The sequence below is a fragment of the Hydractinia symbiolongicarpus genome, chromosome 8 (genome assembly GCF_029227915.1).
Source record: "Hydractinia symbiolongicarpus strain clone_291-10 chromosome 8, HSymV2.1, whole genome shotgun sequence".
Lineage (NCBI taxonomy): Eukaryota > Metazoa > Cnidaria > Hydrozoa > Anthoathecata > Hydractiniidae > Hydractinia > Hydractinia symbiolongicarpus.
Genome location: NC_079882.1, coordinates 25,442,861 through 25,470,219, shown reverse-complemented (window position 1 = coordinate 25,470,219; position 27,359 = coordinate 25,442,861). Strand labels below are relative to the sequence as shown.

General features: G+C 35.2%; 2 protein-coding genes across 3 annotated transcripts; one reads left to right on the top strand and one right to left on the bottom strand.

Annotated features, from left to right (window-relative positions):
- Positions 1–458: 458 nt before the first annotated feature.
- LOC130655311 (integrator complex subunit 13-like) lies at positions 459–27,359 on the bottom strand. Of its 2 annotated transcripts, none has more exons than XM_057458048.1 (21): positions 27,104–27,359; positions 25,700–25,774; positions 25,427–25,593; positions 25,286–25,351; positions 24,804–24,876; positions 24,425–24,550; positions 24,147–24,231; positions 23,982–24,071; positions 23,407–23,450; positions 23,272–23,317; positions 22,823–22,897; positions 22,645–22,748; positions 22,241–22,316; positions 21,140–21,216; positions 5,130–5,201; positions 4,971–5,056; positions 4,081–4,162; positions 2,552–2,609; positions 2,217–2,477; positions 1,764–1,911; positions 459–604 (listed from the first exon to the last, which is right to left on the bottom strand). In XM_057458048.1, the coding sequence occupies exons 1-21, from the start codon at positions 27,326–27,328 to the stop codon at positions 553–555; spliced, it is 2,088 nt and encodes a 695-aa protein (XP_057314031.1). In that variant the 5' UTR covers positions 27,329–27,359; the 3' UTR covers positions 459–552. The 2 variants fall into 2 exon arrangements, with proteins under 2 accessions (XP_057314031.1, XP_057314032.1); XM_057458049.1 differs by lacking the exon at positions 459–604 and adding an exon at positions 1,017–1,093.
- Positions 15,186–19,826, top strand: LOC130655313 (uncharacterized). Its single transcript, XM_057458051.1, has 4 exons — positions 15,186–17,456; positions 18,932–18,976; positions 19,066–19,212; positions 19,328–19,826. Exons 2-4 carry the CDS (start codon positions 18,949–18,951, stop codon positions 19,528–19,530), a joined length of 378 nt encoding a protein of 125 aa, XP_057314034.1. The 5' UTR covers positions 15,186–17,456; positions 18,932–18,948; the 3' UTR covers positions 19,531–19,826.

Sequence of the window (27,359 nt, the reverse complement as noted above, 5' to 3'; positions counted from 1 at the left end):
GCTAACTACAAGTTGAAGGTGACAGGGAAAGCAAATAAATCAGTTCTTATTGATCGTCTGTTAGATGCTGCTGCTACAGAGCAAGGACCATCGAGTTCATAAAGAGGTAGCGCAAAATATAAGAAACTGTGCATGGACAAGTGGGACTTCTTTTTCTGTTCTGTAGGCCATATGGTAACCACAATAATTAGAAACGTAACTTTCAGGTCAAGAAATTTTAGTCATGTTTTTCCTAGTTAAACTATTGTTTAAATACACCCTCTAGAGTAACATTTACTGTGAGAGTTTTAAAATTTTCAGGTTCTTTTTCACCACAGGGCTTTATATTATTTTAAATTTTACGCTATAATTTTTAGATTTTTTAGATTTTTTTTTCTTTAGAATATAATAATTACACATGATAAAATAATTATACGGTTTATTTCATGTTACATGTTGCCCAAACATCACTGTTGTGATTAACATCTCTGTGTCTCCTAAAAACAACACATGTTGAATAAGTTTCGATGCATACATGTATTTCGCTGTCATCTCACCATGTCAGGACGGGTGCTAAACCCATTCTTTTACTGGTTTGCTGTTATACGTCTTCTTCATATCTTGACTGAAATAAAAAAAAACTGGTTTATAAATAATAAAGAAAGCTGAAAAACATCGTATTACCTTAAAAATAATTACATAGTACTCAAGACCTGACTATCGCGAAAGTTAATTCTCAAAGAAATCCTTGAAATGAATGACTATTTTAAAAAGGATATACTCCGAAAGTTATTTCCCTTGGAATTTAAACTTCAACAAACTTTATTTTATGTCTACCTTACGAGAATAATTATCATGAATTTTGCAAATTTTATTTATATTCGAAAAAAAAAATGTCTGCGTAAAACTCCCAAACAGTTTAATTCACGAAAATAAATTTTCGCGGAATTACTAGACATTTTTTACTCGCTAAAATGAACTCGCTCGAAACTTTTGGAAAAGCAATATGATTTTTTCTTACATTTTTTTCTCTCTAGTTTTTTGTGGTTGGTAAAAAAAATACTTCATAATATGATTAAGGTCAATTAATGGCTGCCTTTCTCAATAAATAACCCTAAAATAAAAATTGCGAAAATATACATTCGTGAAAATAGTTCCCTGAGGAAAAACCTTGAAATTGGTTCATTCGCGAAATGTATTTATTAGACCTCACAAAAAAAAATCTCTTTGCGTAAATTAGCTTAACTTTTAAGGTAAATACTTTTACCCGTTTCTTTTCTTATGGGAAAACGGGGAGGGGACAAAGGAAAATGGAAAGTACGAACGCTTGTGGAAGTGGAGATTTTGACCATTGAAATTTTTTGGAAATTTTCTTATATAAATTTCGCGGATCACATAATACACCTTTCCCGAATTAGTTTTCTTTGATGTACCACTGCTATTTCTAAACTTTTTCAACTGAAATTTGATAGAAGGTGAAATCCGAGGCTTTAAGTATAAATAGAAAATTAACAAGATTTTGACCGTAACACATTTTCACTTGTTGGATTAACTTAAAAATGTATACACACACAAATTTAATGATGTTGAATATGATCCTAAAGTCAAACATCAAAATTCTAAAATTTTAAAAACAATGTATTTCGGGAACGGGTATTATTCAAAAAATTCGCGGGGACAAATTTTCGCGGATGGTCACTTTTCAGATTTTTGAGGTCGTACAAATATAAAAAATCCTAAGAAGTCCTAAGAAGTCCTGGAAACGAGGTTGCAAAATGACATACCTAGCTTGGTCTTGCTCTTTTTTATACAGTTCGTATTTTCCATTTTCTGATTGTTTTCGTCCAAAAAACTCTTCATGCAATCTTGAGGCAGTTAAGTTTATATGATTGGTCCATATTGACAATAAGGAAGATTTTGGTTGAAGGGTAGCTAAAAGTCATAAACATAAACAAGAACTTGAAACAAGTGGATCTTACCAAGAACACTCAACAAACTTATATATAATTTTTCGTCGAAGCGCAAGTCGTCCATTTTAGGCGCACAAGCATAGTCTATAACTATATGAACTCGATAATAAATTTAAAAACAGTGCATTAACCAAGTGAAATACTTTACATGCGTGCACTTGTAAAAATCACTAACCTATCCCTGCCTGGTCCAAAATTTATTTCTGTAGTACATGAAATACGTAACAATTCACGTTTCGCGCTGAACCGCAAAAAAATTTTCCATACCGGGGATGTTCGTCACATTCGTCCGTGACGTGTTCATGCGTCGTACTTTACTCGACGGCTCGTCTTGACGTGGCGATTTTTTTGTCGGTTGTGGTTGTGCATCGATTTGTTTGGTTGAGGAACCCTCACTTGTTCTCCGTCTTCTTCTTGGATCACTAGGAGCTTCGTTATACGCTTTCTTTTCACGCTCTGTCATTTGCTGATAGCGGTCTAGATCATTCCACGATGCGTCAGTCGCGCTTTTCTCCACTGACTTTTTATCTGAGATAACAAAAGCTTGAGTAGGTGCACACATAAGAAATCATTTAAAATGAAATTCCAAAAAATTTAACTACCTTCTCCGGCTTTAGTTTCACTTGGGCTTTCTTGAGTACCTCGAATACAATCTAAAACCTGAAAAAATAAAAATGCTTATATTTCATTTGTCATACCTTCAGCGTGTTTACTTAACGGTAGAAACTTTTGCAGGCAGAAACTTTGCGTATCAAAAACCGGCAAAATTTATGGAATAAACTTTCACGTTTCGTGGTTTTTGAAACAAATTTAGAGAAAAAAACTTTCGCGAATTGAAAAAAAAAAAAGATTTGTTCGCGTTTTTCAAACTTTCGCGTTTTTTAAACTGGCTATGATGTCGCGTGAAAAAACTTTTGCATTTTGCTGTTTTGAAATTTCTAAAGGCAAAAATTTCGCGAAAAAGGGCCAAAAACGCGAAAGTTTCAGTACGCGAAAGTTTATACCCTTAAGGTAGAATTCCACCAGTGCGAATCTTCCTATCGCTCTAAAATTACACAAAATTTCAGTGCGACAGGAGTTCTACTCTGCCAATGAGTTTTGCGATAGCATGCCAATACAAATTATTATTTGTGCGAAATTTTCTAATGTGAATACACATATTTCAAGATGGCAGACAGGAGAAGAAGCTGTAGATGCCTTAATAGTCATTAGAAGTATAAGGAGAAGGAGACGAAGAAAATCGACATTTTCTTGGGTTCGTCAATATTATGGAGAAAGAGAATTGAAAGGGGTGTATAATCAACTGCTTCAAGAAATGAAATTGTACTATAGAAAATTTTACTTTAGGTATAGGCGAAGGCAAACCAGTCCAACATTTCATCCAACATTTTTGTCCATGTTGGATGAAATGTTGGACTGGTTTGTTTGCCCCCGTCTTATCTAGTAAGTTTTAGTTTCAAGTTTGCTTCCTTTTTGATAGTGATGGAGAGCATTTCTGTTTTTTTTTCTTTGCAACTTTATATAATATTATTTCATAGATTTCTTCGAATGTCTCCTGATAGATTCGAACATTTATTGTCTCTGGTAGGTCCATCAATCCAAAAAAGAGAAACAAATTTTTGAAAGTCAATTCCTGCAGCTGAACGCTGGCTCTTACTTTACGTTATCTTGCTTCAGGAGATTCTTAACAATCTCTAACATTCAACTTTTATCGTACAGACATAAAAAAAATTTGAAGAGCCTTTGCTAAATATTTATCTCCCCTTAAGTGTTTTTGTTATTCCCATTTTATAAAAACTTTTTTTACGACACTGCTCAGTTCACAACAATTATGAAACTATGTCTTGTGTTCAACACGTGTAAGCATGTGCTGAAGTTACATTTCAATTGCACCTATTCAATTTTTTTAAAAGGACATTCGGTATTTCTTTAGAGTTGCACTTTTGGGCGGAAAAAACTTTTTGATAATTGTCGCTCTGACTATCGCACTGGAATTTGGTGATAAGAGCAAAAAAAGTGTCGCTCTGCAATTTCCACCAGTGCGAGAAAAGATCAATGGGTCAAAAGCCAGAGAGATAAGAGAATTCGCACTGATGGAAATCAATTTTAAACTAAATTGTGTTACACCAACCTTTTTATGCATAAAAGAGGTCGCTGATGCACCTTCGATAAACATATCTAGCTCCGACCATACTTGTTTATATTGCTCCTCTCTGTGGAAATAAAATTAATATAAAAATAATTCACGACAAGAACGTACAATATTTAGACAACTATTTTCGAGTATAAACTAATTTTCTCCGTTAAAGTATATTCACATGGAGTACGGACAATATATGTTTTATAAGCATAACGTTTATAAGTATATGCAGGCTCAGGTTTAGTAAAAAAATAACCATATGATAAGAATACCATCGAGCTTTTCCCAAGTTGCCCGAATCGCTATTTTCCGCATTTCTTTCCGACGATTGAGCACTTGAATTTTTATTGAAAAAATTAAGCATACACGAGTTTGGTTTCGAAAATTATGTATGCTTATAAAAAACAACAACAAGATGTATTGTCGTTGGTTCAAAACATCAACGCGGGTCACGGATAAAGCATTAGACATTATCTGCCAGCTCACCAATCGTTTAATAGTAACAACACAAAATTAAGGTGGCAGAATAATAACAATAATAAAAACGTTAGTTTTTGTACACTTCAACACGCTATAACTATAAGGTGTAGTAAGCGTAAAGAAATGTAGAAGTGTAGTAGGTAAATAGAAATCACAGGCTTTCACAAGACTACAAATCATCCTCAGTGTAAATGACAACCGATAAATAAGTAAATATGATTTTACATTATCTGAAATACATAATGAGATTAAACAAATACTCTTAAATGTGCAGATTCCAAAGCGGGCGTGAAACATAGTAAGTGCAAAAATAACACTCCACGAATTAAATACTTCTATCTAAGAAAAACATCTTAAATCCCGAAAAACAATAGTTTGTATAAAAAAAACAAGTTCTTTACTTTTTGGTTCCTTTCCCTTTTAAGGTTACGATTGGTAACGGTAGGGCCTCGCTTCTGCTTTCCATGGCTTGCAATCGATATATAACCTTAAATAACATTTAAAAAATCTTACATAGAAAACAAAAAAAAGGGAAAATTTTAATGTCAAACAGCCATCACCTTTTTACAATCTTGTACTTCTTCTTCTGTCAAGGTAGGTTTTAAAAGCAGTGGGAGAAGCGGATCTAAATTCTATGAAATAAAAATATACAATCAGTAGCTGGTCTATTTTACCCGAGATCTCGGCAAGTGGGCTGGATAAAACTCCATATGAACAGTAACAAAGCGGGCTAGCCCACTCAGCTCAGATAGTTTATTATACTCACGTAATTGAATTTTTTTGTTATGAAAATTATTTCTTTTGTTCTGCATTATTAAACGTTTTCATTTTTCAGAGACAGCCAGCCAACTGAGGTAGTTTTTTATGCCGAGCCAGCCAGCCTAATCGAGATTTTTTTGCTAGCCTCCATATAAACAGCCCTTAAATATAGTTTTTTGCGGAGAGAAGCGGAGGGCGCGTCAGCGCCCGGAGCGTAGCGGAGCCCATTTCCTCATTAAATAAGCCAAATATAAGGGACGGAGGAGAGTGTATAGGATTTCCGCCCCCACTATACATCAAAATCATTGAATTTTCGTGCCACTTTTTTTTTGGACTGGGTTGCCCAGTACTTTAATCCGGTCATTCTCTTATATAATTGCTAAATTAAGCGAGACAAGGTGTTTTTTTATTGACACAACGAGGGAGTGCTTTTGTTTATTTAAAGATGGCCTAGCGTAATTTGTATATTGTATATATATATAAGGTCATTTTCAAGAAACGAAGAAAGGGTATGTTTAGCTAGCTAGTATATCACTATTTTTTTTTTACATGTAATGAACCCCTTCTTAGCCTTAGATAGGATATAGTGTATAGCTAGCTAACTTTAAAAGAGTAATAGCTAGCTAGCATAAAAAGAGCAACAAGTGCCTTTATATAGCTAGCAAAAAGACTAGCATAAAATTAACCACTTAGCTGGGATAAAACTACCAATATAGCTATACATGTACTACACAATAATTATATTTTGTCCCATCACATAGCTTGTTTCTAGCTACAATTGTGCACAAAATTGTTGGCCCTGACAATTTTATATATCAAAAACCAAAAAGTTTAGATAGATAGATAGATATAGATAGATAGATGTGCATATTTTACATGACTAGCCTCACAAATATCGAGGGATATACCCTGTCTATTATTTCCAGGAGGGGCCATGGCTTGATGGAGAGTCCTAGAGTATTTAATGCTCATTTTGAGCTACGCAGACCCAATTAGGGCCCGCGCTCTACTAGACAACTCCCGGCAACATCCAACGGCCCACACAGTGTGCCATCTTCCCAATTTCCCTCACATGGCTTGGGTTAACCCGGGGGTATGGTAACATTCACTCGCCCATGTTGAATCGCCGTCAAGAGGAATCGAACCCCGGTCTCCCGCACAGAGTACGAGAGCTATAACCACTAATCTATGGCGCGACATTACTATTTTAGAAAAGTCAGCAACACAAAATTTGTTGGCTCTGACAGTTTTATATATGAAAAACCAAGAACCAAAAAGTTTAGAAAAGTCAGCAAAAAAACATAGCTAGCTATAGTCACATATTCTGCAAATAGTACGTTCGGTCCCCACTGATGATCAATGTTTATGTAAAGGTATGTCACGTGTAATCGTTTACGTTGGTCAGCCACAAAGGGCAGTAGTTTTCAACATTGAGGGGGAATGGAAAGCCATATTTTTGTGGACGATTGTAGCTATATTGTACACAGGTCAGGAAATAAATTTTTTTAACCCTGCCAGTGAGCATACACCAGTACGGCTCAAGTTACAGAAACGGAAATTATTGCAATATAAATATATATATCGGGAAACTTTTTGAACATGTATATACATTTGTTATTTGTTTGAGACGTTTTAAATTCTGATGCTTACATCCAACACCTGCATTTTTTATTACCAGGGCAAATTCTGACGAACGGTTATCATGCAATCGTCAACACCTATAGCTATACTGAAAATATTTAAATATATGTATATATGGATTTGACGATATTGGTTGTTAATAACTCTAACAATATTAACAGTCAAGGTACAGAAGAAAGCTTAGTAAGTTTCTGAGTATAATGTGAAACTGTTAAAATTCTGTATGCCATGTATATATTATGTATTATGCCCTGTTGGTCTAATGGCTATGACACTCATTTATGGAAATGGGAGATCTGGGTTCGAATCCTGGACAGGGCTAGGAAAAACATAACTATAATGCACGCCTTGGTAATCCGTAATTAAGCTTGCTTTTTCTATTGTTGTCTTATCAGGGAAGTTGTTTACTGTATTTTCTATTAAATTATACTATTTGATACATGTAATGAACAACTTTTTAGCCTTTAGCTAGCTACCTAGCTAATGCAAAGCCATGTAAAAAGATCATCACTAGCTACCTAACTAAAGCTAGTGAACATATAGCTGGCTAGTATAAAAGTAGCTGGAAAAAAAGAATTGTTCTTGACAGGCTCATATCTTTTGACTACACATATTATATTCAGTCGGGTAATTTTGCCCTGATTAGGAATATCTATAGGATTAAAACTGGCTAGCTAGTATAGTATCCTAAATGAAACCGACCCTTCTTTGACCCACCGGTAGGTAAACGGACACCGGATACCATGTTTATTTACATCTTAGCACTTTCTGATTGGTTAGATTATAAACAAAAAGTAATGTCATTGGCCCGTGATATATTTTTTCAACATATTTATATGCGATATATTGCGTCCGGAACAAACTGCGAACTTGCTAATGCAGACGCAGGTAACTACATTCTCGACCCCAGAGCTCTTTGAGATAAATTTGAAAGGGCTCTGGGGACGAGAATGAGGTAACTATAGTTTTTCCAAAAACAAACATTTTTTCCATTGATTTATTGGACAAAATGGAACACGTAGATTTTTCCAAACACAAAAATTCTTCGCTTTGATTGGATAAAGTAGAACACGTGGTTTAAGCGATGGAAATATACTTTTCTGGCGCCACTTTTTTCAAACCCTCTGGAAATTTACCGGAGTGTGTTGTGTTTGTTTGCTGGAACGAAATTGATACTTCCTGGATTATTGGATAAGTATTATTTCATAATTTTGTCCGTCTCTTTTGTGTTAGTAAACAAAACACATTTAGCTAGGTGTAAACTGCAGCTTGGTGCATCTTTATATCTGATTTTTGTCCCCAGCTGTGTCCTTGCATTTTGGCTATTATATACCTGGCTAGATAGCTATTAATCGTAGAAATTGTAGCTTACTGTTTAAATCTTATTTTTTGTTCCCTGCTCCTGTATTTTGATTCAAGGACTACATTGCCACAGTCACCAAAGTAAGAAGATATACGTTTATGTTTATATCTGATTTAGGTGCTAACTGCAGCTAGGAAGCAACCGTAGCATCATAAAATTGTGTCACATTGTAGCTAATTGTAGCATCGTAGAATAATCAAGACAAATTAATCATGATATCTGTCCAAGCATATCGTGCCACCATTGGTTCTTTTTATAATGTAGCTGCTAGTTGCTCCAATAACATTAGGAATGAAACAACAAATTTTTACAGCCGTTCTGAAATGTTTTTTGACCAGATCGATGGTAACAACAACTTCATTCATTTCTTGAAACTTTTTATTTCAATAATTTTCATGTGTTGTCTGAGCTGTAATATAAATCTTGCGTCTTTGAAATTACTGTTACTGTTATCTGGCGATATTGAAAGCAATCCTGGGCCTTTTAATAACAATGATATCGACTTCCAAATAGCACTACAGGATTCCTATGCTACGCATCTTCTTAATCAGTCAACTTCTGCTGATCAAATAGTCGCTTACGCTAGAAGTATTGGTTTGTCAAATATAACATATCGAGAAGTGACCAAAGGGGATGGCAACTGCTTTTATAGAGCAGTAGTACAGCAACTTAATCGCCCTGAGATCAGACAAATTGTGCCCCTTGGACTACATTTCCAGAATCATCTTCAACTACGAGCAGCTGTGGTCAAATTTGTTCGAGAAAATAGTAATCTAGAAATTTTTCAAAATAACAGAATCTTTTTAACCATAAAGCCGGAAGAGTGGGAACGCGACATACAAACTCAGTCAAGACCTACTGTTGATGTTGAAGAGATTTTCATACGGGCTACTGCAATAATTTTGGGCGTAAACATTTTGATAACAGCCGATACCAGTACTGCAACACGCCCATATACCCTCATTAGTCCTACTCATGACGAAACACATGATATTCCTGGTGAACAACAAGTGGCACATCTATTGACTGATGGTACCACTGCAGGTGCTTTCATTTTGCTTGGCAGGGTTAATCAAAATCACTATCAATCGTTGATCTTTGATGATAATGTGAGCGTTACTCCTGTTACATCATCCACATCACTCAGTCCACCTAAAAAAATTCCTTGTTTGTCATCAAAATATCCTGAAAATATAACTAATGAAAAACCTGGTGAAAAGGAAGTTACTACTTTGAATCAAAATCAAGACCTCCTAGTAGAGAAAATAATGAAATCTTATATGTCTGCTGCTATAATACCAAAAAAAGTTAAGCCTAAACATAAGCCTAAATCCAAGCCTAAACCCAAACCTACACCTAAACCTACAACCAAACCTACAACCAAGCGTAAACGCAAGCCAAATTATAATAAAGAACCTGCTTTAAAGCTAAAGTGTCTTCAGTTAAATATTAAATATGAAGAACCTAAAGTTAATGAAACAAGTATGGAAACATTCAACAGACACAGGCGAATAATTTATAGCTGCAAAAAAAACATTTCTAAAACAGCCGTAAGTAATCAGGAAAATGGTAGTTTGAAAAAACCGCCTGCCTCCAAACATACATATTCCCTGCCACACCTTACACTTCCAATTACTACACACAATCTAGTAAATATTTTACCAACCACTCAGTCCATACAAACCACACAGTCAGTTCCGACAATTGTCACAGACAACCAGACCAGTGATCAAATTTATGGAAATGAAACCTCCTCTATTCATCAAAATCCTGATGTTGTTGCAGCTGTAATACAGTTCGAAGAAGGTGAGAAGTTGCATAGTTTGGCAACCTGTAAAACTTGTCGTGAAACCCGACCAGTATTTCATGCTACTCCCCCTATCAGTCCTACTGCAGAAAACGAAACAAAACCAATTGCCGTTAAGCCTTGGAAAATTTTCAGCGATGGAAGGTGTGACAGGTGTCATCGGGAAAGCCTTAGTCGTTTTAAAAAGAATGTAACAACACCTGCTAGATTTTCCGGTATACTGTCAGTTGATGATGATGATTTGGGCCCATTACACGATAACATCCGCCATAATGATATGCATTTTTTACCGGTACCACCATATCTTCAAAATTTGACCATACTGGAAGTAGCATTGATTCGTCGTATCACTGTTATCATGAATATACACCTCCTGCGATATGGCATGCTTGCATCAAAAGGACATTGTATCAGTTTTCCTCAGAGAATGCAAATTGCTAAAGAATTGCCATCGTTACCATCTCAGGTTGGAATAGTGGTTATTAAAAAGAAAGGAAGTCGAAATTCAGTTCAACAGTATACTGTGCAAAGGGGTAAAGTTGAAAATGCATTACGAGGGCTGTGTTTTGGATACCCAGAAGGTGGCACTGAATATCCAGATACTAATAGTGAACATCTATACAATGGCTCTGATCACATTGACAAACCTTTAAAAGGACGCTACTTTCAGTTCCTACCGAATGAGTACTATAAGGATGTTTCGATAAAATATGACCGCATTCAAAATTTACCAGAGATGCGTTCTGAATTACCTGGCTTGCCTGTTGTTGAAATGCCACATATTATACCAGAGGAAGACAAGGGTCCTGCTGAAAATCAATTTCTGGAAAACTTACCTCAAGATGACGAAAGTATAACCCGTTCTGGTTTAGTTTGTCCACTTGAATCTAAAGATGCTGACAAAGAGTTGCGAACAATACTGCAGAAGCTCTTGGGCTCTGAAGATGCAGTTAATCAAGCTCTTGAACATGGCACAATTGCGAATGCAAATTTGGAATATACACGAGAGCAGCCTATTCGAGAATTAAAAACTCCTGGTTTTTTTACTATGGCATACCCAACTGTTTTTATTAATGGAAATTGTGACTTAACGGTTCCAAGGTTGAGTAAAATTAACTTTGAAGAATACATCGAACATATATATTATTGTTCTGATAATCGTGTAGCGCGTCATCCATACTTAAAATTTTTCTTATTGAATATGCGTTTACGAATGCAAGCACTACAGCAGGGTAGCTTTCTTGTTTCCCAACAATAAAATGATGCGCATCTCACAATTGCTGAACTGAGAGATAATTTACAAAATGACGATGATTCAGTTCCACGAAAAATTATTAGTATTGGAAAAAACCTGGTGAATACCGATCCATACTGGAGAGACCAAAAAAAAAAAGTGGATGCTCTGTTGTTTTTCAGACGAAATGAGTTTGGCGATTTACCGGCCTATTTTGATACCAACAGTTGTGCAGAATTTCATTGGAAACCATTACATGAATTACTTATTAAGTATCATGCCTTAATAAACAATTTAAACGAAGATACTGTGCGGCAACAAATGGAAAACGACAGCAAATTCAAGCGGGAAATGATTCTACAAAATCTTCATATCGTCACACAGTATTTTGATGCAAGGACTATAAATTACTTTGCCACAGTCAACAAGAAAGTGTTTCAATATAATGATAGTTGGTGGCGATATGAATTCGCTAAAGGTCGAGGTGAGATACATGGTCACGCAATTATATCGTCCTCTAAACACGCTCAAAAGGTCAAAACAATCATGGATGGATTGTCGAATGATGTACCTGACTCACAAGCATCCCAAACTGCTGCACAAGAACTTCAAAATTGGTTGCAAACCACAAATGAAGACAGTGATGACATTTTTTCACCCATATTTACTTCACTGCATCCTGCTGGGGGAAATGAAATTATAGATACCTCTGGAATTAGAACTTGGGTTCCAAACAAAAATCAATGGCCAACACCAGAAGGGAGTCAAGCTCCTCCAGACCATAACCCATTGGCGCAAGAACTTGCAGATGTCGCTAACCATGAAGGTGGTATAAGAGAGCAACATACTTATCTTGTTAATAGAATAGGTCTCCATAATTGTAATTCCAGTTGTTTGTGTTATCGTCGTAAGAATAATAAGGAAAAGGATACCGCTCCAAAAAAGTACTGTCGTTTTCATTTTGGTGATCTTGATCCACAAACCAAAAAAACAAGTGGCAAAGAGATTCATCCTTTTCATGCTGTCATAACAAAAGGGGAACATCCTAGATATGAGGGACCACGCGATCATCCTCGCCTAATGATGCATGTTAAAACACGTCTGCTTAGTTGGCTAGCAAATTGTGACAGTCAAGTCATTATCGATCAGGATCTTCTGGCTCTTCAAAAATACATTGCTGGTTATGCTTGCAAGGGGGCAGCCTCAACTGAAGATTTGGTACATGTTTATCGGCATCTCATTGAAAACACTGCTGATGGAAGCACTGTTAAAAATTTGGCTCAACGACTACTTCAAAAAATTGCTGGTCTGGTAGATGTACCAGGTGCTGCGGCAGATTTTATTAATAGTGGTGGCCGTTTGACTAGATGTACCAGGAATTTTCGATACATTGGTATCAGTGGCTTCCGAGCATTGGATACGTCTGGTGAAGATGGAACCGTTACAAAGAATAGCACATTGGATAAATACTTGAGCGATAAGCGTAGAGAAACTGAGCCAGAAATATCATTATGGAACTGGAGCAAGAAATGTAATTGTACCTGCAAAGTAGATCACGTGCCAGTTTTTACAGGAATATCTACAAAACCTGTTTGGCCTGTTACTGAGGACTATGCAAAAGCTATGCTCGTTATATTTTCTGTTGGAACGTGGCATAATACTGAAGAATTGAAGGGACAACATGAGTCATTTGCTGCTGCTTTGGCTTCCTTTGTTCAAACTGAAAACTGTCCCCCTATATTAATAGATGCATTGAAGGAGGCTAAACAATCATTCGATAAAAAGAGTGAGAGAAAACAAAGTCACACTCGTGTAATCAATAATGAAACCGATAATCAGTCTTCATGTCAATCATCACAATATACAGATGCAAGTTCTCAAAGTTCCCAAAATTCAGTCATTGCACAAATGAACATAGGCAGAGCGATAATGAGAGATATTGCAAGGCATCACGTTGCTGATATCAATGAGCCGGATGTACAACAAGTTCTTCCCAATGGAGGGCCTACATTTGATTGGAATAATTATGCAATTCAAAGTTTTGGTAGTCAATGGCCAATTAATGCTGACACATGGTTACAATCTATATCTGAAGAAGCAGAAAGAAATGAATTGCATCTGGCTGATGATTGTACCTTACCCCAAATAAACATCTTAAATGCTAATGAATTACAGAGAACAGTCATTGGTATAAATCTTCAGCATTTATTGCAAGTTGCAAAAGGAACTTTGCCAACAGGTACCCAGCCATTACGTTTATTAATACAAGGAACAGCTGGTGTTGGGAAAACATTCATCATTACTGCGCTCACCAGAATCGTTCGGCGTATTTTTAAGCGAAATTCTGCTGTTATGAACTTGGCCCCAACTGGTGCAGCATCAGTCCTCATACCTAATGGTCGCACTATACATTCAATGACTCCACCACCACACAAACTGAAAAAAGATAAGAATTTAAATTCTGTCCAGCTTTCTGACTATCCGTTGGGTGATGTATCTCTAAGAAAGCTGAGAAAGTATACAGGTATGCATGAAAACAATGAGCTGAAATTATTTCAACTTAATATTGATGAACGTAGCATGCAGTCGAAGCTTCTTGTGGCCTGGTGCAGCCAAAGATTATGCGAGGCTACGGGAGACTTTGATAATTATTATGGTGGTGTACCAGCTGTCAATTTCTTTGGTGACCTTGGTCAGCTTGGACCAATTCGTGCTTTGGATCTACATCAGCCACCAAAACACGATGATTCGACAATCAACTTTGCTGGCTATGCAATCTATCGCTCGTTTCAAGATGTTATTGTTCTTACAGAAACAATGCGTCAAGGCCCAGATCAGTTAGCTCTTTTGCAGCGACTTCTTAGAATACGTAATGGATCGATCACTCAACAAGACTGGCAAGATATAAATAGTCGTTACGAAGATGGTTTGCCACAAACCGAAAAATGTAACTTTTCGCATGGTCGCGTCCTTACATTGATGGAAACATGGAATGAAGTTAATGAGGAAAATCACAATAAATTAGCTAGCCTCGGTGTGCCTGTTGCTGTAATTCCATCAAGAGGCAGTGGTAAACACCACTCTTTGACTGATAAGCAACTGGGTCAAATACCGCTGAGATCTTTAATGGCAGTTGGTGCAACTGTAATACTCACTAAGAACCAAAAAGGTCTTACGGGCCTCGGTCTTAATAATGGTGCGATGGGAAAAGTAATTGCAATCCTTTATTCGCCAAATATGTCACCACCTGAATTTCCTATAGCTGTCATTGTCGATTTCCCAAATTATAAAGGCCCAATATGGATTCCAGAACATCCAACATGGATACCAATTACTGCTGTTGAAGGTCGATGTGAATCTAATTGTTGCAGCAGAAATGGCCTGCCATTGATGCCAGGATATGCGATAACAATTGCTAAAAGTCAGGGTATGTCGATTGGAGATGGTAAAACTGCCACCCACATGCGTATCAAGTTACAACAATCAATTCAGATGGAAAAAAATAACCTTGGTACAGCTTACACTGCATTTTCAAGATGCGAAAAAGAAAGGAATTGGGCACTTGTCGAGCCAATTACTCAAGAACGTCTCTTGTACGTTAATACACATCCTCGTATGAAAGCCAGACAAGAGGAAGAGCAACGACTGAAAGCATTATCGAATGAAACCATCAAAAAATTTGATATCACTATAGTAAAGTATATTAACTTGCTGAAAGACCTTGACGAGTTTTGCGATGATGATATTGAAGATGCAGTTTGTCCTTCACCATCTGCAGATTGCTCATGTATTATATGCACATCTCAATCATAATGATAATCACAACTGAAATTAACCTATGTTGCAGATAATATACATTAAAAAACATTGTATATGTTCATATATTTGTTGTGAAATCAATATGCGAAGTAAAATTTTGATTTAGAAAATAAACAAAATAAAAACCGTCTGACCATGAATTCGTAATTATTGGATGTAATAAGCCGAAGTCAAATACTTGATTTAATATCAATGTATAGTAAGCTGTATCCAAGAATCATGGTAAACATTTTTAATTCAACAGACAGAATAGTTGTTTCTCAAAACAACCGTCTGCCCATGAATTCGTAATTATTGGATGTAATAAGCCGAAGTCAAATACTTGATTATAATATCAATGTATAGTAAGCTGTATCCAAGAATCATGGTAAACATTTTTAGTTCGACAGACAGAATAGTTGTTTCTCAAAACAACCGTCTGCCCATGAATTCGTAATTATTGGATGTAATAAGCCGAAGTCAAACACTTGATCTAATATCAATGTGTAGTAAGCTGTATCCAAGAATCATGGTAAACATTTTTAGTTCAACAGACAGAATAGTTGTTTCTCAAAACAACCGTCTGCCCATGAATTCGTAATTATTGGATGTAATAAGCCGAAGTCAGATACTTGATTTAATATCAATGTATAGTAAGCTGTATCCAAGAATCATGGTTAAAATAAAGTAAAAATACTCTGCCTAACATCAGGCATCACGATGTGTGATTATTATCAACAAACTCAATTTAAAGGCAAATTAATCCTCGTTTTTTGTAAGAAGCCTAAGCATTTGTGTGCACTCAAAGTTTATTAAAGTTTTGATAATCAAATTTAAATTGTCCTTATTTAACACTGAAAAATCTTTTATTTACAAGGCTTTTTGTCTAAAATGCATGCTCATTAACACATACCAAGTCTTAAGTTACTGAAGGCCCTAATATAATCAAGTTTGTAACCTGACTTTTGGGTTGATTTACCTTCTTGTCTTTTTTCCTTCTAAGAATGTAAAACAAAAGGTTTTTAACATTAAGCTAAGTCAATTTAAAAGTGGGTCACTTCTTGGTTTCCTCCCCTTTTTTTGTAAAATTTTATGTGTTAATAAAAGCATACAGTGTATGACATTCTAAAAATTTAGTTACATATATTGCGTATGTATATATACTTAAAATTATGCCAGGGGTTCATATAACTTAATTTATGGAAACGTTACTGAGAGAAAGCGTTTAAGCCAAAAAAGAAATGTTTTTTTGCATAAAATGAAATTTAACATTGTGATTGACTTTACTAAGTTTCAAGTTTTACTAAGTTAACACAAAAATTAGATTTGAACTTTTTGTGTTTATTTTGCAAAAGTTTTTACAAATTAAGTATGATCCATCATTGAGTATGGTAACTATTGAAACCAATGTCAGTAAATCCTGAAATGTAAAATCTGACACTTTAATGTTCCTCAAAATGAGTATATTATGAAAAGATTTTATTATATGATAATTTTTAACTGGCCATGATGATACTTAAGATATCACACAGTCTTGATTTTAAACCACGAAGGAAAAAAATTAAAAATTATGTGAGGACATTAAAGAGATATATCGGTGAGGATAGGTCCGGTTGTAAGGGGATGGAGGAGACCGGCAATTAATACCTTATAAAAAGGAATTGAATTTGCACTAAATATGTGAAAGTTAATGTATTTTGTAATTTGAATGATACTGTACAGTTTCAGTTCCTTTGTTGCTCTCTTTTGTCTTTTTCCTGTTTTCAGGTACTATAATAAACTTTCAAGGAATTTGTAGAAGACGTTAGCAAGTTTTTTCAAATTCTACTGGAAGATATAACATGGCAGTTATTTTAAATGAAAAACAATCAGATAAGTACCTCTTATTAATTAATTTTATATTTAAATGTGTACTATACATAAAGGCGAGACCATTTTCATTGTGTAATGTAATTTTTAAGTTATTTTAACAATTTTGAAACCACACCCTTTTTAAATTTCCTTCTGTATAAAATTTGACATGATTATGTCATTGTACCACCAGTAAAATCTTTGCTAATTTTTCACATCAGTATTTTTCATGACTACTCTGTCACAGTTAGTTTGGACAGCCAAATGATCATGTCATTTGATTTTTTGACTGCTTAATTCATAATGCAGTTACTTTAGTACGAAAATTAACATTCTAGTTGTAAATCATTTAGGAAATTTCTTTACATTAACAATGGCAATTGATCACATATGAGAAAAAAGTAGAGGATGAGACATACTAGAGGATTTATTTGGTAAGCATATACTTTACAAGCTTTTTTCTGAAATCGTAGCATTAAGGGTGGGGAGTGGTAGAGCCTTAGTTCTAGCCTGTGTTTGGAAATTTGATTGTTCTAACTTTATTTTTAAGAGTTACACAATTTTCTAATCATCATAATCCTCAAATAATTCCCCTTGTTTATATCAGTTATTAGTATAGTATCTTACTGTTATAGGACCCCTCATAGTTGCTAGTGACAACAAGGTTGCAAAGTGAGAAAAATGATTAGAAGTTTACCAGTATTGCAGTTAATAGACAGATTGAACTTGTTTGTTAGGTCTACTTTTATACGGTAGCAGTAACGTCACGTAGAATTCAAATCAAGATTTTAAATTACCTGTGAAGCTACTTACGTTAAACGTCTTCTGGATACGTATGGCCGTATATAGTAGGCGAGATATGTTGCTACATTTACTTGTTATATAAAACCATTTGGCACTGAATATTTCCTTTGATATTGTTTTGTTCCATAGCATAGATTATTTGTGAGTTTAGTCAGTAAATTTTAGCTACCACAAGGGAATTAATTTAGCAAGCTTTTGTCCATTTGGCGAAAATTCATTTTTTTCTTGGTATTTTTGGGAAAAATTAATAATAAATATATATATTAGTATACATATAGAAAATTGTTCTGAAGTATTTCATTATATCGTCTGCACCAGACAGTTAGGGACCGTTCACATATTACGTAATAAATTTTTTATAAATATCCAAATAAATATCCAAATAAATATGTACAAAATTGACTACTGTATTTTTTTGTCACTATGTAGCACCTTGTAGATTTTTTGACCATTCTTTAATTTTATTATTAAACATTCATAAATAATAAGATTCTTTCTAAGCATCCGAAAATATATACAGTACACTCCCGATAACTCGAACGCCCAATAACTCGAACTTCCAGTAACTTGAACTGTTTTTGAATTCCCGTTGAACCTTCACTAATACTTTCTCACAAAAATCACTCGATAACTCGAACCCCCGATAACTCGAACATTTGTTAAGTCGAACCTGGACAGAAATTCCCCCGATAACTCGAACTTCAGAGGAAAAATGAAAACAATCTCGGTAAAAAGTGACTACTTTTCTTTCAATAATATAAATTGTTCTTCCAAAGTTGACAAAAACTTTTTTCTCCTGTATTTTAATTGACAGAGAGAGACGTTACCGCTACAGTGAAACAGAGTCACATTAGAACTTTTTTCAGTGATGTATAACTATGACTGTATTCTTGTTAGAATAGAAAAGAAAAAAAAATTTTAATAACTCGAACTATTTTCACTTATCGGCCAAAGTTCGAGTTATCGAATGCCCCGGTAAGTCGAACATTCGATAACTCGAACTATTTTTTTGGTCCCTTGAGGTTCGAGTTATCGGGAGTGTACTGTACTGATAATCTAGAAATAATTTGTGATGTTTTACAACTGATTTATTTGTGTTTTTTAGCAAATATAGAGAAAAAAATGGCGGCACAAATTAACTTAGAACTTGGTAAGTATATTATTGATTTTGTTACTATTAGTGGTATTAATAAATAAAAAAATTATACCTGTTATTATATATTATACCGTTTTTTATAGTTTCACTTTATGCTAAATTCGTGGAGCACAGGATACAACATCCTGGCTCCATGAATTATCGGTCGTTTGGCCGATGGCTAAAGCAGGGTGGGGTCGAGTGGACCAATGAAGAAGACCCCACCGAAACAGCTCCCAACATGGAATTGAGTAAGAAATCACTTTTCATGTATTCAAAATTTTGTTAGGATCTAAAACTTTGGTATACCTTAGGTATTATCTATGTTACTTATTGTATTAACCTTTACATTATTTTTTCTTTAAGTGCAAGTATGGACAAAATTTTTACAGTACAGACTTAGACATAGCGGGTCAATGGACCTAGAAGTGTTTGGACGTTGGGTGCATAATGGCGGGGTTGAGTTTTGTGGTGGGCGACGGGATCGTGGTAGAAGTAGCAGTCGTGGTTGGAGACGCGGTCGTGGTGGGAGACGCGGTCGTGGTGGGCCGTATAAGCCACAATATTAAAATGTATTTTTATTACTAACCCTTTGTAAAACGAGGTGCACTTTTTTTTAATAAAATATCCTAAATTTAAAATGGGCCTAAATATTGCCAAAATTCAAACAATTGCTAAACTATTTTTCAGGCTGAATTTAAAATAAATACTTTGAAAAAAACAACATTTTTTCCATTGAAAAAAATAAATACTTTGAAAAAAACAACATTTTTTCCATTGAAATTAACTAGATAAACAAATATTTTGTCTACCTTGTTTTACGAAGGGTTAGATGTTATTAAATTTGTTAATTATCTTAACTCTATATTGAAGAATTTTTTTATTCCCTTGATAGATTCAAAATTTTAATGTCAACTGATGGACACCATCATAAATTAAGCTATTCCAAAACGAATATCAAATGAGATATATTTTTATCCACCTTGTTGCGACGGGTAAACGTAAAGGACGGGCGATCCCGTGGATTTTTACACGGGCAGGCGTCGTCTGTCTGTTCGTGCCTCTGTTTGTCTTTTTGTTACGGAAATGTGATATATAAAGGATGGGCGACCCCTTGTTTTTTCAAAGGGCTACCAACTAGTCTCTATAATAATAGCCGTCGTCTGGCTGTGTGTTCAAAAGGGTTACCGCGTCCTGTTACGGAAACACGAAATGTGATATATAAAGGACGGGCGACCCCGTGGATTTCTCCACGGGTTAACGACTAGTCTCTTTAATAATAGCCGTATTTTGTCGGTCTGTCCGCGAGGAATACGTCGTGTTACGGAAACACGAAATGAGTTACATAAAGGACGGACGACTCCGTGGAATCTTCCACGAGTAACCGACTATCTCTTTAATAATAGCCGTCGTCTGTCTGTGTGTCCGCGAAAGCCGCGTCCTGTTACGGAAACACGAAATGCGATATATAAAGGACGGGCGACCCCGTGGATTTTTCCACGGGTTAACGACTAGTCTCTATTATAATAGCCGTATTTTGTCTGTGTGTTCAAAAGGGTGACCGCGTCCCGTAACGGAAACACGAAATGTGATATATAAAGGACGGGCGACCCCGTGGATTTTTCCACGGGCTAACGACTAGTCTCTTTTTAATAATAGCAGTATTCTGTCTGTCTCTACGCAAGATGGTAACCACAGTAGCATGACATGAAATGCAGTATATAGCTAAAGGACGGGTAAACTAATTGCCTACCCTTTTCATGCCTTTTCTTATGCTGTTGCCTGTGCCTCCCATGCCTTGCTTACCCCTGCCTTGCTGTTTCCTATTCCAGTTTCCCTACCTGCCTTTGTCGTGTCTTTGAATTGCCGTCCTTCCTATGTCTTTCCTGGTGCCTGCCTACTATGCCCTTGCCTGTGCCTTCCATGCCTTGCCTACCCCTGCCATGCTGATTCCTTGCCATCCTTCCTATGCCTTTCCTGGTGCCTGCCTACTATGCCGTTGCCTGTGCCTTCCATGTCTTGCCTACCCCCCTGCCTTGCCGATTCCCTGCCTGCCTTAGGCCGTGCCCTTTCCTTGCCGTGCTTAATGCCTTTGCCTTGGCAACCTCTCCGCAACACTTTCTATACTGGTTTCACAAGATCTGATATTAATTAAAAAATTTTACAATTGTCACTCACACTCTGCATGTTGAAGATCAAAGTGTCGCTGATAACCATTGGCCAATGTTTTGAAAATCTTTCCAATCGAGATATAGCTAAAAAAATGATATAAACCAATGAACTGCCACCGATAAAGAAAAGGAGAAGATTTCTTTGACATGATGTATACATAACGTGATATTCATCAGATAAACCCCGGATTTATCTAATTTCATAAAACTTTTTTGATTGGGCCTATACGGAATCAGTGCTACACGCAAGCAGGCTTTTTTCTGCGATAAAACATTTCGTGGAACGGATTCATCTTTAAACAATAAAATTTTCTTCGCAAACTCTCTCAAACCTACGTTCATTTTATATAAATAACAAGGCCAACAAGGTCAACAAGGGTTGGGCTTTAGGTTGCTAAGTGTGGACGGCGTTTAACACAGTGCTGGGTTCTCCCGCAAGTGACTTAAAGAACAGGCACGGTGGGTTATCCAAAGGTGGTTGCATCAACGAATAAAAAAAATGTATGGACTACACGTGGGTGAGCTTATTGTCATGTTGCATGTCTGCAAATGGAGCTATCAACGAGATAAAAAAGAACTTAATGAAACTATAATCTTGTTCAAAAATTATCAGAATAAAGGTCAAACTTTGAAGATCGTACACACAGCCAACTGTATACGCCGAACTTAGATTATTTGGTTAGATCCAAAACCTCAACCTATACTAATTCTTGTTCACGTCAGCATAGACTATATTCGCTATTTCCCGGACCTTCACGGGTCATCACATTGATTGTACTATAATGTTGATATCTCCGAAATTGCAGCTAGTGCCTTTCCAACATTCTTTATCTGCCTAGCCTAAATGTCCAAAAAACTGTCATTTCTCAAAAAAAAAAAAGATTGTAGTGGGATTGAGCGACTGAGTTTAAACGTAAAATAAAAACAACAACATAATCTAAAATCATTAAGTAAGTTTGGTACGTTTGTCTCCGGTAGCTAAAAGTTTCACCAGTCTAGTTGTATCAGAAGTAGTTTAAAATGGGCTTTGATCAGTGGTATGAAAATTAGTTAGTAAAATCAGTACACATTTATATTTGTTTTAAAATTGTTATTCCTTCCTACTTACCTTTTTTATTCGCTTCCACAGCATCTTCTTCAGAGTAAGGAGCCAATCTGTTTTCTTTCATGAGTTTCCCAAAATCCTGTATAAAAATTGTAGTATATTATAGAAGCTATTTCGATCTTTTTAGGGTTGTCAGTGAGGTCCTAAAAAAATTCTGAAAAGATTTCTTTAAAATTTATCCAATCTTCATTCAAGTTTGTAAAAAAAACTTTTAGTTAAGATTTTTTAAAAGAACTTAGTCAAAAAGTTGGTGGACACACTGACCAATGACAAGATTCATCCTTTCTTTCGATTTCCTCAGGACTTAGCCAAAATTTGCCCAATTTTCTGATCAGATTCAAGATCCCTTTTTGCTTAAAATACAGCAGTAAGCCAAAAAACTTAGATAACAAAGAATTCTTACTAACGTTGACTCGATAATCTGTAACTCGTCCTCCAATACCTTCAGTGATGGAGGGTGGGTCATCCAACGGACTTCTTCCAGCCACGAGCACGTGAATATAAATATCCCCTTAAAATTAGGAAGAAAGTGAGAGGAAATGAAAGATCAAATAAAAATCAGGAGCATTTTTAAAGAAATAATACCTCCATGGCTTTGTAACATGTGGGTGAGAACTTTCGCGCCAGATTTTTTTGGTTCTTCTAACATCACTGTTCTCCCTACAACACAAGACAACGTCTGCAACCGTGAGAAAAGTCTTATTACCACAAGTCTACCAATTGTCACGTGTGTTATTTTGGGGGGGGGGGGGGGCAACAAAATTGTGTTTGCAAACAAATGACACATTTTTAGAAATTTCACGATTACAAAAAAATTGAAAGCCTTCTACAAACGAAACAGAACGCAATAACCCTGTTTGTTTCTTGCCATCCTCCACGACTCAAAAGACAAATATTGCGTGTATTTTCCTTACCCATTCAGATACAACGTTTAACAAGAAAATAAATGTGTTTAGTTAGGTGTAAAAAACTCTAAAATTAGATGAAGTTTGCCTTTTGATATTTACATCTATCAATTTCTGCATTATTCATACCTTGTAATAAAAACATAACAAGACAAGCAGCAGGTCTGGAATTTACCTGCAGTGAAAAAAAAATACATAAGTTAAACACAGTATATATATAGTAACTATTCTACAGGAAAATATATGATATATCAGCAAACAAACTTCAGCTGGTGTAATTCTGTATGCTCCCACACACGGCTGCAAATCTAAACAAAAGGAGATAGAGTAAACAACACTAAAAAAAAACGAAACAACTACTCAATATCAGATTCAGAGTAGTGTATCAACATATGAACAGCAATAAAAAAGTAAACCTCAAAGGAAACTCAAGGTATAAAATGATGTTGGACTTTTATTAATAGAGTTTAAAAAGTTGATTAACAAGTCAACATTTTAAAAAGCTCTATTCGTTCTCAAGATATTCACATTTAAAGAATTTTAGATTTAATTATGCTGCATAAATTATGACGTCATATTTAATTTTAAAATTTTTTGTCATCAGTAATTTTAGACCTGTGCATTCAAACTTTATAAATGAATAGATGTTATAAAGATAATAACTCGGGTAAAATCAAAAAATGTGGCTGTATTGAGTTAGCACCAATTGTTAACAAATAAAAGAAAGGTCCCTGTGTTTTTGATGTTTCAAAAGGTACCTTTTCCATGTTTCCAGATACAATCTAAATCCTGTATATGATGAGTATGCTGGTTAGAAAAAGAAAAATCACACAACGAACCTTGCAATGTGCTTGCTTTTGGAGTGCACCATTTCAGTGTTACTGGTGGTTTACAAAACACATCTTCCCCAGATAGGTTTATCAATGGCGCTGAAAAATTGAAATTATTTAAAAACAGCACCATAAATAACTGACTAATAACTAAAATAAGTTTCCCATGCTTACTTAAACCATCTACTTCGTGATGAGCAGCAGCTGAATGAATGAGTTCCACATCATAGTTTGCAGAAGTTCCTGCGTTTTGTTCTTCCTGAAAAACAAACACTTGTAAAATTTTAAATAAATAAGTCCTGTTGTGGCAGGAATAACTTGGAAAGTAATTTTGTTGGTCTAGCAGTCGTTTTCCAGTGTTCGAGAATATTTATCACAACAATGTGGAACCGAGGAGGCTGTGTCAACCAATCATAAATAAAATATTCAGAATTATTTTAATGTATTTATACCTTCATTGGGATTCCAGTGATGATAGTCGATCTTAAGTTGTAATGTTGACGAGTTAACATGGAAAGTTTATTTGAACACTGTAAATGTTTGAAGGTGATTGTTTTAACATTTAGATAAGTAGAAACCTAAGCATAATAAGAAGTAAATTAATTTTAACATTCTGCATTTGCAATCACTAATGCTTCGAAATCTTAGGTTCGTGTTGGCAGCATTTTTTTCCAAATACAGAAATTGGTGGCAAAAAAAAGAAGATTAACAGAAAATTAACATCGTTATTGTTGATGCAATAATATATAGGGAGTTATTTGGTAACACAAATTCAAATAAATAATAAATGAGAAAGGTAAAAAAGAGACAGGAACAAGGAAATGAGTTTACCTGCCGGCTTGCTTTAAATACGTTATCATCTCTCATGGATATGTTTACTACAACCAATTCAATATGGCAAATACTAAAAGAAAATATATAAATAAAATTAAAGGAAAAATCAGTCTAACTTTTATCCCCTTTTCCTAGAATCTGTAAAATCTCAGTCTCCCATATTTTAAATTCAGACGAAATTTTAGCCTAATTGGACTTTTCTGAGATTTATGGCGACGGAAAGGACAGCAGAGCAGTTGAATGTCACAAATACGCAGCTAAAATCTAAAGTTTAATGGACATCATCCTAGGCTTAGATATTTTGTAACTTAATAATTTTGATAAGGCAAATAAAAACGATTTTTACATAGGTATGCCCTAATAAACTATGCATATAATAAATATATTTGATGTACATTAAGGAATCTTATGTCCCTAATGTACAATTTATACATTCTTTTTCATTTGAGCATTTACATATCCACAAACTAAAACCACACCTTCCCTTGTCTTGTTGATTCTGTATCTCCCAAACTACATTGCTGATTGAATTTGAATCACTTTCACTATGACAAAAAAGGGTCACATAATAATAACCATATAAAGATAAATGTTACCTGAAATAATAAAAAAAAACCTACTCTTCTAATGGCGTAATCACTATCAATCTTCTAGTACATGCTGAATTTTCTTTCACACCTTTCAGCAGCCTTTCGGCAGCCTGTGCAACACCTGGGTAGATCGAAACAGCACTTTCCCAATACTCGGGTTCTTTTGGTGGCCCAATGTCACCAAATCCTTTCAATACCTAAAAACATACAATCAAATCTTTATAAAATGAATTAGTGGAAGTAAAGACCTTTCAGCATTGGAAAATAGTGAGATTTGTAAGATGAAATGTTTTTTATATCTACCTGCTGTATGCATTGATTATCTAATGCAAAGGTATTTACATCAGTAACAACTTCATCAGAGCAGCACACTGAAATCTAAATTTAAAATCACAACATCACAACTGACCTTGTATTCTTTAACCCTATTCGGTCCGGGGTTTTTCGAACATACTATGACCGGGGGGGCGGATTCCGCCCCCCCCTCAATAACTTTTCATAGGGTTGTTCAAATTGAATCAAACTTGGCACACTTATAGTACGTCATAAAAGGAACAAAATGGCGCCAAAAAAAATTTGCTTGCGTCAGCACATTTTCTGTGACGTCATCAAAAGCTTGAAAATTGTTAAAAATGCCACTATCTGCTTAAAATATAATTACTTTTGTTCTAGAGCGAATTTTTACATTCTGTTTGAAGTTTCTGAAAGCTAAATAAAAGTTATTTAACATATCTTCCGGTTTTTACATGGATCGGATGAAAAATTGCCAAAAATTGTCCGAAAATCCGTTTTTTTCCGATTTTCGGGTAAAATCCGACAAAATCGGGAAATCGGATTAGTCACGTGTTCAAATTATTCCAAATGATTCTTCTTGATGAAACAAAGTTGTGTTGCAAGTTTCAAGTTCTAAGGATAATCCTAACAGGAGTTATTATATTTTCCCCATTATAAGGATTTCATAGAGATTTTTAGGGGTAGTTTCGAGTAATGGCCAATATCAAAGCCTCTGAAAGGTATGGGACCTAAAAAATTAGCAAGCAGGTGTCTAATAGATAAATGTTGAAACTCAGTAAGTATCATAGCCATATAACAAAGCAATCAGGAGTTATTAAAAAAAAACCGTCTGGGGGGGCGGAATCCGAATAGGGTTAAGGATATGGCAACCCCTTAAAGTAAGTTTTATTATAAAAGTATATTTTCCAAGTACTTTTTCGTTTTCAGCCATATTTCACATCATTACTTTTCAATGTTTAAATTCCATCAGAGATTGTCATGTTGTGTATCAGAAAATCTAAATTTATTTTCGTTAAAATATCTGCTGCTGAGGTTTAGGTTTCAACAAAAATTAACACAGTGAGCAAAAAAAAAAGTATTTCAAACAAGGTGACATTAAAAAAGTTTTTATTGCATTATTATCCTGGTTGGCCCTAAAAATAAAAATGCTCCCTTTTGTGACCAATTATGATTTTTAGATCAAATTGGTCCTAAAATTTAAACAAAAATGGATAAAGGAAACAAAACCATACCAAACCAGACAGTGGCAATAATTCTGAGCTAACAAGGTTGGTTCATTTGCTGCTGAAAATTCGCTTTCTCAATGACAAACTCCATTCTTGGTGCACAATATTATGTGCTAGATTAAGCATGAGCAAATTTACTCATCGACCCAAATAAGTATTGTTTAAGTATAGTTAAAAGATTACACACCTTAAATGAGGGTGGAAATATATCATATACAATTCGACAATATTCAACGACGCCTTCCACAACGCATGTCCATGTTGTTTTATAAAGATCAGAAAGAAAAGATAGTGATCCTCGACTTTTCGAATTTTGTTCTATGTCTAATTTCGATCCAGAAGTTTCCAGAAACTTTGATGATCTGTCAACAACAATACATGTCTCCTTGCAAATTTCATTTCTTAACGACATGTTGATATAGACATTTTTCTTGCTACTTTAC